This window comes from Melanerpes formicivorus, unplaced genomic scaffold (genome assembly GCF_026170545.1).
Source record: "Melanerpes formicivorus ecotype bairdi unplaced genomic scaffold, bMelFor1.0.p_v2 SCAF_10, whole genome shotgun sequence".
Lineage (NCBI taxonomy): Eukaryota > Metazoa > Chordata > Aves > Piciformes > Picidae > Melanerpes > Melanerpes formicivorus.
Genome location: NW_027142362.1, coordinates 19,931,948 through 19,944,909, shown reverse-complemented (window position 1 = coordinate 19,944,909; position 12,962 = coordinate 19,931,948). Strand labels below are relative to the sequence as shown.

Sequence of the window (12,962 nt, the reverse complement as noted above, 5' to 3'; positions counted from 1 at the left end):
CACTAAAGGAAGACCTTCTTCTCTGCCACTTTATATGAAGGGGAGCAAGCAAACTCAATAATTGATACCATGCAGAGCTGATGGCATACCTGGATACCCAAGACAAGCTCTTTGACTGTTTCTGGTAGTTGTGATAATTTGCTGTTTGCTGGCCCCTTCTTGGAAGGAGCAGAGTGATTCTCAGCTTAGGAAAGAAACACTTTTTGCTGGTGGGTGGAAGAGCAGGACTGGAAGAGTCATACTGCTTGTATTTACTCTTCAGTGTCATTTACCAAATCAGATGCTGTTATCTTGTCATTAGCTGATTTTAAAATGTGATCTGTTAAAAACATGTTGACCTTGAAGGAGGAAAACTAAGACCTGAATTCTTAAGCAAATGCCTTGCCACATCACATGGGCCTGAGGGAGGTGGATAATTAGCAAGAGTTTGTGATTTGGGTTTTGTTTCCCATGTGTACAACCTCATCAGCCACAATCTCTAAGAGGTACATTTTCTTTGAATTTCACCTGAACAATGATCTAAACTGATCATCCAATATTTTGTTGCCATCGGTGTTCCCAGGTTTGGATGCATAATTTGCCCTAATTATTTATTAGATAGTGGGGATTAGGGGATATTTCTGTTAATGGGATGGATCTGATTATTACAGTTCCTAACAGCACCTGAAAATATAACTAGTTTGTGGCTGATGTAGAAGCACATGAAGTGCAAACTATTTAATTGCTCATAGTATGATTCTTTTGTGAAGAGTGTGAATCCTTCTAGCAAAATACAGATGTTCATATAGCATTCCTACCACTGAGCCATTCTGAATGCTTGTAAGCTCTCTGTCATGGTCAACCAGCTCTGCTTTGGCTTCCAGTAAGTTATTTCAACATCTGGGAGAGCTGAATAGTTTGCCTGCTGTTTGTAGCAGGGGCTGTCTTATCCATGTCCCTAACGTGCGGGAGCTTGCACCCTTTGCTGAAGTGAGCACAGTGTGAAGTAATTGCCAGCCAAAAGCATTCATAACTAAGGAATAAGTACATGGCACTCATTATTAAATCAGTTGGTCTTTAAGAGAAGAATACTCCAAATTAGGAGATAATTTTCTTCATTTATTTGTTACTTATATTTTTCTGTATTAATTTATTGAATGTTTTTTGCCTGTTCCTCACTGTTTTGATTTAATTTTCTTTCTGGTCCGGTTGCTCCACAGTGGAGTCCTTAGGATATTTCAATTATTGTATAGTGTTTTCTGAATCTAAAGCAAATGATACACAAATGGCATCTTTAATGTTTTTCTGCCAGATCTATGTTTTCTTCCAAAAGGTAGAAGAATAATTCTTTTCAGTTGTTTTTTATATTAGTATAGTACAATAATACTTCTTGTTTTTAACAGGATTGCACATTCTTCACTCGGAAAGAAATCCTTCGGTAAGTAAATGACATTAAGTTTTTTTTCCTATGATTTATATGGAAGTGACTAAATCTTTTTTCTGAGTTGTGAGGAAACCCAGGGAAGCCAGGTACTTCATATGAAACGCATGTAGGATTGGACTCAGGGTACACTTACAATACGTAATTGTGTCTAAGGATACAGATCATGATTTAATGCCAAGATGACAGACTTTCTTACAGGTAAGGTATTGAACAGGTGAGAGTGCCTTTTTGTGAAAGGAATTTGCTGCTTTTCTGCTCAACAAGAGAACTGAGGACAGATGTTGGTATGGATTTGAGTGTGAGGAAAACTGGTGGAACTTAAAATGCAGAGCTCTGAGAATGTTTCTGTACAAACTTCCCCCACAGAAAGTAACAAAGGTTGGGATCACTGTTTGCAATAGAATGAGTCTCTTGCTTGTTGATTATTTAAAAAAAAAGAATTATTTTTTTTTTTGGTAGTGATGGACTGAGCCAATCTCAAGTAATTTTTGCCTATGTATATGCTGACTTCTTGCCCTGAGTCTTGCCATGGATTCTTCATCTTCTAATCATTCAGATTAAGGCTCTGTAACAATATGACACGGACCCTGTCCTGTCATAGAAGCGCAGAATCAATAAGGTTGGAAAAGACCTCAAAGATCATCAAGTCCAACCTGTCACCCAAGACCTCATGACTGCTAAACCATGGCCCTAAGTGCAGCCTAACCAGTGCTGAGTACAGGGGCAGAATGACCTCCCTGCTCCTGCTGGCCACGCTGTTCCTGATACAGGCCAGGATGCCATTGGCCTTCTTGGCCACCTGGGCACACTGCTGGCTCATGTTCAGCTGTTGTCAACCAGTACCCCCAGGTCCCTTTCTGCATGGCTGCTCTCCAGCCACTCTGTCCCCAGCCTGTAGCACTGTGTGGGGTTGTTGTGACCAATGTGTAGAACCCAGCACTTGGATGTGTTCAATCTCATGCCCTCTTGGACTCTGCCCATCTGTCCAGCCTCTCAAAGTCCCTCTGCAGAGCTCTCTTACCCTCTAAGAGATCAACACCTGCCCCCAGCTTGGTGTCATCTGCAAATTTACTGTTGATGGACTCAGTTCCCTTGTCCAGATCATCAGTAAAGATATTGAACAGGACGGGGCCCAGCACTGATCCTTGGGGCACACCACTAGTGCCTGGCTGCCAGCTGGATGTGGCACCATTCACCACCACTCTCTGGGTTCCTAACCCAGCGCAGCATGCTCCTGTCCAAGCCAGCCAACTCCAGCTTGGGCAGGAGTTTGCTATGGGGATGGTGTCAAAGGCCTTGCTGACATCTGGGTAAACTACATCCACAGCCTTCCCCACATCCACCAGGCGAGTCACCTGATCATAGGCGGAGATCAGGTTGGTGAGGCAGGACCTGCCCTTCCTAAATCCATGCTGGCTGGGCCTGATCCCTTGGCTATCCTGTAAGTGCTGTGTGATTGCACTCAAGATGACCTGTTCCATAATCTTGCCTGGCACTGAGGCCAGGCTGTCAGGCCTGTAATTCCCTGGCTCCCCCTTCTGGCCCTTCTTGTGGATGGGTGACATGTTGGCCAGCTTCCAGTCATCTTGGACCTCTCCAGTGAGCCAGGACTGTTGAAAAATGATGGAGAGCGGCTTGGTGAGCTCATCTGCCAGCTCTCTCAGCATCCTAGGATGGATCTCATCCAGTCCCATGGATTTGTGGGGATCCAAGTGGCTGAGCAGGTCTCTAACTACTTTCTCCTGGATCACAGGGGAACTATACTGCTCACTGACACCATCTGCCAGCTCACGAGGCCAGTTGTCCAGAAGACAACCTATCTTGCTATTAAAAATTTGAGGCAAAGAAGGTGTTAAGTACCTCTGCCTTTCCTCATCTTTTGTAACAGTATTCCCCTCCATGTCCACTAGCTAATGGAGGCTGTCCTTGACCCTCCTTTTGCCATTAATATATTTGTAAAAGGATTGTTTGTTGGCCTTCACAGCAGCGGACAGTCTAAACTCTCCTTCCTTCCAAAGATGATACACTCTCTTTTTTCCCTCAATTCGTTCAGAAGTTCATGCCCAACCAGGCTGGCTGCCTACCACAGCAGCTCATCTTCCAGCACATGGGCACAGCCTGTTCCTGCACCTTCAAGATTTCTTTCTTGAAGTAGGTCCAGCCCTCCTGGACTCCTTTGTTTTTAAGGGCTGTTTCCCAATGTATCTTCTGAGATAGTTCCTTGAGTAACCTGAAGTCCGCCCTCCGGAAGTCCGGAGTGAAGGTTTTGTTGATGCCCCTCTTAGCTTGACTGCAGTTGAAAACTCAATTATTTCATGGTCACTGCACCAGACAGCCTCCAACCACCACATCTTCCACCAGCCCTTCTGTATTGTTAAAAAGAAGGTCAAGCAAAGCCTTACCCCTGGTAGGCTCACACAGCAGCTGGGATAAGAAGCTATTCTCTATACACTCTTAAGAACCTTCTAGACTGTCTCCTCTCTGCTGTGTTAAGTTCCCAGCACATATCAGGGAGGTTAAAGTTGCCCGTAAGAACAAGGTCTGGTGATCTTGAGATAGACTAGTGAGAAAGCAAGATATGAGGAAGAGCTTGATGAATTATTTTATAGGCAGCTAGAGGCTATGTAAGCAGCTGAGCACCTTTGACAAATTTGCCACTCTCATTTTTCTGCATTACCTACACATAGTGTTTTTTGTGCCATGTAAGTAAGTGTCAGACTCTTTCCTTTTTGTTGTCTTTTCAGATTGGAAGCTCTGCCTGGTAAGGATAATTGGAACTATTTTTACATGCAGCATGCTAAAATTGGTCTTAGTTATAGCTTTTACATTTTACAGTAGAGAGAAAGCTGTTCTGGATATTTTTTATGAGGCTTATGGTATCTCTGAGAAGAGTTAATGTCACCTGGTGGACCTGGTCATTTAAACAGAACAAATAACCAGTGAAGTGTTTAATTTGGAAAATAGTGTTTAAGTTAAAAAAGCCTTAGTAGATTTTATTAAGTGCTGTTTCCCCTAAAAATTTAAGTAAATAATTTTATCTTTGTTTTGTTTTCTGTCTTAAATAACATAAAAGGGAATGATTGATGCCAGTAATAATGCCCCAAATTGTTTTAATTTATTGTGAAACAGAAGTGTAGTTTCTTCCAACAAGAAGCTTTTGGCGGACCTCAGCCTGAGTACTATGAAAACCTAATAATATTTTTTTATATTTCATTACTGAAGTTGTAAGGAAATCTGCTTCCTGAGAAGAGAACAAAGTTTGCACTTAGACTCAATTATACTATTTATGTTAGGCTAAAGAACAGTGTGGCCAGCAGGAGCAGGGAGGTCATTCTGCCCCTGTACACTGCACTGGTTAGGCCACACCTCAAGTACTGTGTCCAGTTCTGGGCCCCTCAGTTTAGGAAGGATGTTCACTTGCTGGAGCATGTCCAGAGAAGGGCAACGAAGTTGGTGAGGGGTTTGGAACACAAGTCCTATGAGGAGAGGCTGAGGGAGCTGGGGCTGCTTAGCCTGGAGAAGAGGAGACTCAGGGGTGACCTTATTGCTGTCTACAACTGCCTGAAGGGGGGTTGTAGACAGGCAGAGGTTGGTCTCTTCTCCCAGGCAGCCAGCACCAGAACAAGAGGACACAGTCTCAGGCTGCGCCAGGGGAGGTTCAGGCTGGAGGTCAGGAGGAAGTTTTACACAGAGAGAGTGATTGCCCATTGGAATGGACTGCCCGAGGAGGTGGTGGAATCGCCGTCACTGGAGGTGTTCAGGAGGAGACTTGACAGGGTGCTTGGTGCCATGGGTTAGTTGATTAGGTGGTGTTGGATGATAGGTTGGATGCGATGATCTTGAAGGTCTCTTCCAACCTGGTCTGGTCTGGTCTCCTATTCTATTCTATTCTATTCTATTCTATTCTATTCTATTCTATTCTATTCTATTCTATTCTATTCTATTCTATTCTATTCTATTCTATTCTATTCTATTCTATTCTATTCTATTCTGCTGTGTATGGGAGATAAGGGTGTCATTGCCTGCATGACTTTGCACCCTATCTGCACTAAAAAGAGCAACCCTAAAATACATCTGAGATAGAGTTCAACCTTAGGATGTGATTGTGAAATATAGATATTCTTGGGGGTAAGAGATTAGCGTAATGGGTGGTGAAAAATAGATGCTCTGTTTGAAAAGTACAGAATGCAAAGCTGAATATTTGTGTGATGTAAAATGCTTAGAAGAATTAAGCCACGGGAATAGGTTTGTAAAGGTTGAAAGTCATGTGAGAAGGAATAGTCACTTGGAATCATTGTTTTTCCTCTTCTGCCTTTCCCTCAAAGTGTGATGTTTCTGCTTATTGGGAGCCTCTGTCCATAATCAGTTTATGATATGGCAAACAGTAACACAATCAGTATCACTGGTTTACTGTATTTAAATAGTAAGAGGCAGAGTACAATCAAGGTATTTCTGCATGTCTTGAAGGGAGGTTTTGCTGGGTGAGAATAAAATGTGTTATGAAGCCTTCACTAATAAGCACTTAATGATTTAACATGTCTCAGTTTTGGTTAAGAGGGGAGCAATTAGGGTTGTGCATTTCTTCATGCACTGCAGAATGCTGTCAGATGTAATACGAAAGAAGTGCAGGTTCAGTTCTGTTCAGGCTGAACTGAGTTTACTGTGAAGCTGTAAAGGTCAGTGAGACAATCCAGCAAGCAGTAACCTTGCCAGAAAAAAAAAAGTGAATAGCTTTTTGGCTGAGGTCACCTACCCTGGCTAGCTCACCATCCATTTGTGTGAGCATTAACCCAGACAGAAGGGAAGGGACACAGCTCTGTACGTGAGGATGAAGGGATGCATATGGCAGCTCCAATTTAGATTGATTTAACTGATGTAAACCAGTATGAGATTACAGTTAGGTGAAATTGGCCAAGTGTTTTTATCTGTCCCTGCAGGAGAAGTAGCTCAAACAACCACAAATGTTTTTTCTGCTAGTTTAATGAGCTCCATCAGCTCTCTTAGGGATCAGATGAGTGCTAAAGATGGCACAAAAACTAGAGTGAGTAAATGCAGCAGAACATGAGGGAAGGAGAGAGGACTAAGATTGAAATTTCAGTACTAGCAAGGTGTTAGGTTGGATTAGCCTGACTTGAGTGTGTGAGCCTTTGGTTCCAGCATCAGCTTAAGTCAACACAAATGCAGGCTGCAAAGGAGTCAAGGACACATTCTCTTGATTGGGTGTGGACATTGTGCAAAGGGAACAGTAGAATGTGGGAATTTAAGGTGAAGAAGAAATGAACACAGCATAATGGAAATAGATTTGGGAGGTGCAGAGTAAAGTAGTAAATTAGACTGCAGCAGAGACAGGCATGCCTGGTGAAAGAGGAAAATGGAAACCAATGCTCATTATTGGTGTTTGATGGTTGTCTATCTCCAGAAAACCTACATATGCTCTTAAGTCTTTATGAAAGATGGTTAATCTTGAGCAGTGCTTAACACAATGAAGAGGATTCACTCATGAGCCCAGAGCAAGATGATGTTAAAGAATTTGGGATAATGTAGACATATTTGTATTACCACAGGCTAAAAACGTTATCTAAAATACATATAGGACAGCTGACAAATGTTTAGAGCTGTTACTGATTTCTTTGGTAGGGGTATGTGTGTGTTAAGGCTTTCACCTCACTCTTCTTCAGGAGAACATTAAAATTATACCAGCATGTGTAACTTCAGGACATAACTTTGGCATGTGGAAGGATGCCAGAACACACTGGTAGACAATCAGTTTGTTAATGCCTAGAATGTGCTTAGAGGCAACCCCTGTGGATTTGTTAAAATAACATATTTTCTCTTAAGTGGCTACTCCTGTGGATAAGAGAAAAGAGACAGGTGCAACATATCTTAATCTTTTGTATGTCCCTCTGTCTGTTAGACCTTCTCTCCTTGTATAAGTACACTGACCTCTTGGCTGAGGTATTACTGAAAATACTTAGGAAATCTGTAAGAGTGGTGAAGAAGATTGAGGTGAAGAGGTCTGCTGGTGCTATGAAAATCAAGATTAGTCTTTTCTACTACACTCAGTATACTAAAGAAATTATTAGATCCAAAATGAGCAACAGGAAATTTGCATAGTCAAGTAATAAGAACTGAGAAAAACTGCAATTTCAGAATGCAGTGCAGCAAAAAAATGGGGTGAGGCTTAGTTGAACTAGTCACAGTGAGCTTAGTTTTACAAACAGAGCCCACCAGCCCTCCTGATGCTGTTGCAAAAGAGGGGAGGTGTGGTTCTAGGGTGCGTTAACCTCAGCATTGTATATAAAATGGGAGAATTCCATTCCGGACAGTGTTGTTGGGACGTCGTTAGGAACAGCCTGTCTAGTTTGGGTATCACCATTTAAAAAATATTTGTTCTACTAGAAAACATCCAGTAAAGACAATCAAGAATAAAAGAGGGGGTGGGGTGGGGGGGAGCCATATGAAGAGTGGTTGGAAAAGCACTTTGCTATGAATAATGAATCTGTTTATATAACGTGCCTCTCTTGTCATTGCAAATGGAAACAAATGGTTGAGTTGTCTCTTGCAAGGCAATATTTCTCTTGCTTGGTTTTGTAGTCTGCTCAGATTTCGTATCAGACAAGCTCTTAGTCCAGTAATTGTGCTTCTCCTCTAGCCAGCCCATCTGTTTCTGTTTCTCCCTGTAGACTCATACAATTTGGCAAATACCCACACATTCAGATGCAGGTGTTCTTTGATGTCAGTCCTAGCCAAAAAGCACAAAATCTGTAAATTAAAGTTGTATAGCTTGAGACTGCCTTAACCTAGCTAAGGATTTGGTACTAAATTACCAAGCTGGGCACCATCTGGGCAGTCAATACACCTTTGAACCTTTTTTTTTTTTATTTTTTAGACAATAATGAGTAATTCTGTGGCATTCTCTTCTCTGCCTGTGCCTTAACATGTTTTTGACAGGTAAGGTGAAAGGTGTTGTGCAGAGAATCCATCTGTATGCTGGATTTTAAATCTGAAATCTGCCTGAGACCTAAAGAGGGGAGATGAGCAATGGTTTCCTCCTACTGTCTGGAAAGCCTGCCTTATATGGGAGCAAATGCAGCAAACTGCTTGAGATGCATCTCCCTGTAGAGTATGCTGCTACAAAGATGGAGGGAGAAGGGGTTAGAACATGGCTCCTGTCTTTCTGATACATCCTGTCTTTCAAAGGAAGTTTGGGATTTGTATGCAGAAAGAGAAAATTCTAATACTCACAGGTTGGGGGGGAAGGCATCTGCTGAGAGAGTAAAGCTTGGGAGAACTTTATACCCTTGGGAGTCTTCCTGAATTTTGTGCAAGAAACTATGTACAAGAAGAACATCTTCTGAAGCTGCTATTGATCTTGTTAATTATTGTTTCTATTCTTGTTGCCAGTAACCTTTCTCTGTCCTTTGTGACTGGAAAATAAAAGGCCCCTAGTCAATTCCTGCATCTCTTGTACCATATAACTTTCCTTTTATTATTTTAGTCAGGTTGCACTTGTTTTGCTAGGCTCAGGTGAGGACAAAATCATTGTATCTGTCAGTATGTATGGAATCTGGAATACAGGAGCACTGTCTCCAGTTCTGGGCACCACAGTGGAGAGGAGAGATGAAACTGCTGGACACTGGCATAGAGTCACTAAAATGGATAAAGGACTGGCAAATCCATTGTATGAGGAAAAACTGAGAGACTGGGACATGGAAGGTGCTATGAATATGGAGCCCAGTGACAGGACAAGGGGCTCCACTTTCTGTCCAATATTCCCAGCTGGTGCCTTCAGGTGTGGCACCAAATTTCTAGTCATTGTGGTTTCAGCTTTGTATGGTAGAGGACTTTCTCTAATAGACTGCTCTAAACTTTTGCAAGCATTGGAGGCAGTTACTTACTGAGGAATTGCTGCAGCATAGAGATTTATGCCTTAGTTACCATGTGTACCCTTAAAGTATTCTGCTTGTCAGTTTTAGCAGCTGTGAAGGCCCCTACTCCAGATTTAATAACCTCCTCTTGGAGCTAGGGCAACTTTCTGTGGCAGACTTACGTTTATAGGTATGTCTGGACCTGTTCCCCAGCTCTCAGATCACAAGTTTATGCATCTGCAACAGCAGCACTATATGACAAGGTGCACCTTGAATTGCATCCATGGGGAGCTATAGCTGATGCAGCATCAGCTGCTAATCAGTATGCATTAGTGTCTTTCGTCAACACAAAGCATTCTTTCCTGCAGTTCTGGTAGATCCTAAGCTAGAGAAATCTTATGGCCTTTTTCACTGTGATATTAGCTGATCATGGTGTGTAATAGGGCTATCGCAGAGAGCTGGAGGTAAAAGCATGTGAAAGACTATTTTACTGCTGTAATTCAGTTTGCGGTAGTTGGATCATAGCCATTTCCTACAGACTCATTTGGATGCTTTAGTGTGAAATCCACTCAGGTGGAAAGCTGTCATACCTCCAGATCTTTGAGCAATTTGGTGAATTAAGGGAAGAGATAGAGGGAGGAGTGCAGGCTGTCAGAGCTGCCCTCTTTCTTTTGTTGCTATTAGCAGCTGATGTGATGTAACTGTATTTCAGTTACAGACACTTTCTGCAACATTTTTAGACTTCTGTCATATGTTCTTTCCCAAAAGAAAGTGACCTAGTGTTTTGGTTTTATACCGATGAGGTTTGTTAAGAGGTTTTTATTGGGAACTAAGAAATTTCATACCTTGCCTTTTAGATAAATATAATAAACTTAGTAAACTATGAATCACAGACCACTTTATTCCAAGCCTTTCTGTCGCTTCTGAAAGACATTATGGAGAACCTCCTTAATATGCCCAGCTCAGTGTCTGTATTCATAGTCCTGTTGGAGGAGACAGAGCAAAGACAGCGAAGTCTAATGCTAGAGAAAGCAGAGAAGAAAATCCTGGCAGTTAAAATAAGCAGACATTGCCAGCTAGTGTGTTTTGAAATGCTGCCTGCAATGACCAGGCATTGCAGTGATGAATGCTCTATTTTCCTTAAGGCTAGAACACCATTTCAGTATCTAGCTCTTAAAAGAAAGCCTCAGATGACAACTGGATTTGAAAGGTTTGCTTTCCTTTAAGTGCTTTTAAGCTGTGGTTTTTTTTCTGTTGTGTTTAGGGGCATCTTTTTAGCTGCTGTTTACAACAGAGAGATCAATTTCTGGAGTGGGAAATGGTTATTGTATCTTGAATTACACAGTATTTATGAAATGTCAGGGTGAGCTGTGGTAAGCAACTGAAATATGCTTAGATCAGTGGATATTTAATTTCCTGTCTGGGACAATATATTGTTGCACAGTGTAAAGACATTAATTTCCTAAGATCCAGTTAAAATATGTTTCTGTAGTCCATGTTCTTCATGCCACATTGTAATCATGACCAAAGACAAGCCTGCAGATTATTTTCTTGTAGCTCTTGAAGTTCATTCCACTCACTAATCTGAAATGGCTCAGTTGCTTGTGGGGCTTCAGGTTGCTGGAAAGATGGAGCTGTTGAGGAATTGCTTCCTGTATTATTTAAGTTGTGCTGCTAAGAATGTGTTAACCTCTACAGTTGTTGGTATACCTAGCAAGCAGGCAGGAGTTTTTTGTTAAAATAAGTCACTAAATAACAGCTTTTAAATACATATAAGCAGGACATGGCATAATGAGAGACTGGAATACTCTGTTAGTGCATATGACATGGCAAAACAACCACTTTCTGTTCTAAGTGGTTTATGAATTAGGTGTGAGACAAAATTATCATGTGATAAAAAAATATTTTGTGGGTCACTCCGTTTTCTTTGAACAGCAGCTACCCAATCTTCCTTCCTATTCTTTTTACGTATATGGCATTTCGTAGAGGACTGCCAAGTCATACATTTGTGCTAAATACGTTGATCTCTACCTTTGAGCACATGGTACTTTGAGCACAAGGATACAGGTATTCCCTCTCCAACCTTTTTGTGCTGTTACTTGACAGTCTTGGATTCTAGACACTTGTTTTCCAGGATGAGGCATCACTAAAGTTAGCAAATCAGCAGAATTATTTCTCTAGTATATGAACTTGTTCTAGACAGGTAATGCTTTACTTACTAGACAATCTCTCGCTGTAGCTTGAGAGCTCCAAATTGGAGTGAGTTTGAATTAGATACCTGTTTTACTTGCAGTGTTTCTATTCCTAGCTTCAATGAGCATCCCAGTTACTATAAATGTGCTAGGATAGTTTTAAAATTGGTGTTCTGCTTAACTTGATGTTTTCTTTACATATGGCTGATTTCTCTTGGCTTTGGGGCTACGCTTTTGTAATTATTTACTAGAACATTTGCAGATGGCAAAAAAAGGGTGGGATTAACACTTGTTAATTCAATTAACAGTTGGAGGTAATGTAGAAACATTTGTGCAGTTTTTGCCCATGTTGTGTGTGAAACAGTTTTATGGTTTACGGATATTCAGCTTCTACACCTTCAGAAGCATCCATGTGTTTCATGACCTTTGGCTCTTCTTTTCCCAGCTGCCTTACAAAAGTATAACATAATACTGTCAGTATGATAAGTAAGCTTTAGAGAGTGAAACTAGTTTTCTGAATGCTTGAGTTGCAACTCAGGAAAAACCCAGTTGTTTATTGCCTATAAAACATACGGTTTGAGGAATAAGATGCAGCAAGAATAAAACAAAACTATGTGAAAGGGAATGTTGATGTCAGCCAGAGCTAGAACGGCAAGATTAAATCTGGTATGTTATGGAGGCATAGACTAGAAAAGGGATTCTTAAATTCAGAAGTAAGATCTCCCAAGGATACTGTTGTAGTTGCATGCTGGCTTTTAAATTCTTTAAACTGTAACTACTACTTAGTTATGCTCCTCAAGTTACATGTTGGTGTCAGTAGCAGTTAGGCTGGATACTACATCAAAGCTCTCTTTTATTCAAAAAGATGGGAATTTGGTGGGCTCAGACTTGTGCACTAAATAATTAGAGCTGCAGAACAAATTTGTGCCTGCCTGTGTGTATGAATGGAACTGGTTATTTAAAATTGGTCATTGGCTGTTTTTTTTCTGCTTGTTTACAGGTTGCATGGCCGATACTATGAAATGGCACCAAATGTTGTGCCCATGGACTATACAAAGGACCCAGATGTTAAACTACCTATGCAGCTTATAATAAACATGCCTGAGCTAAAGGTATCACTTCTGACTGCTTACAAACTGTCTCTTAAGTTATATAACTCATCTGCCAGAGGTTTTGCTAAGTGAGTTTGATCTCCTGAAGCAATACAGTGTGCTGAGGTCTTCCACATCCTGCTACTGTTCAAGGGCAAAACCAGCTCCAGACGCTGGAAAATATTTAGGTGAATGTCTTTCTTCTGGAGATAGTTATTCAGGGAAATGAGTAGGAAATGAAATTAAATATTTGTAACTATATATATATAGTTATATATAGATCCTTTGGAAACCAGTGGGATCTCTGGGTGAAGAGCTGGTTAAAAACAAGAAGTTCTTATCTTGGTGTGTTGACAGGAAATTTGCCAGAGATGTGCAGAACATTGCT

The 12,962-nt window shown here is 41.2% G+C and overlaps 1 protein-coding gene across 3 annotated transcripts in view; it reads left to right on the top strand.

The window, feature by feature from the left end:
• CIB2 (calcium and integrin binding family member 2) overlaps positions 1-12,962 on the top strand; it is a 43,501-nt gene that overhangs the window by 14,699 nt on the left and 15,840 nt on the right. For 2 of the 3 annotated variants that reach the window (XM_068144102.1, XM_068144101.1), the window contains exons 2-3: positions 1,383-1,417; positions 12,484-12,595. In XM_068144102.1, the coding sequence (XP_068000203.1) occupies positions 12,506-12,595 (90 nt within the window). In that variant the 5' untranslated portion in view covers positions 1,383-1,417; positions 12,484-12,505. The remainder of the gene's footprint in view (positions 1-1,382; positions 1,418-12,483; positions 12,596-12,962) is intronic. The other variant, XM_068144099.1, reaches the window with a different exon arrangement.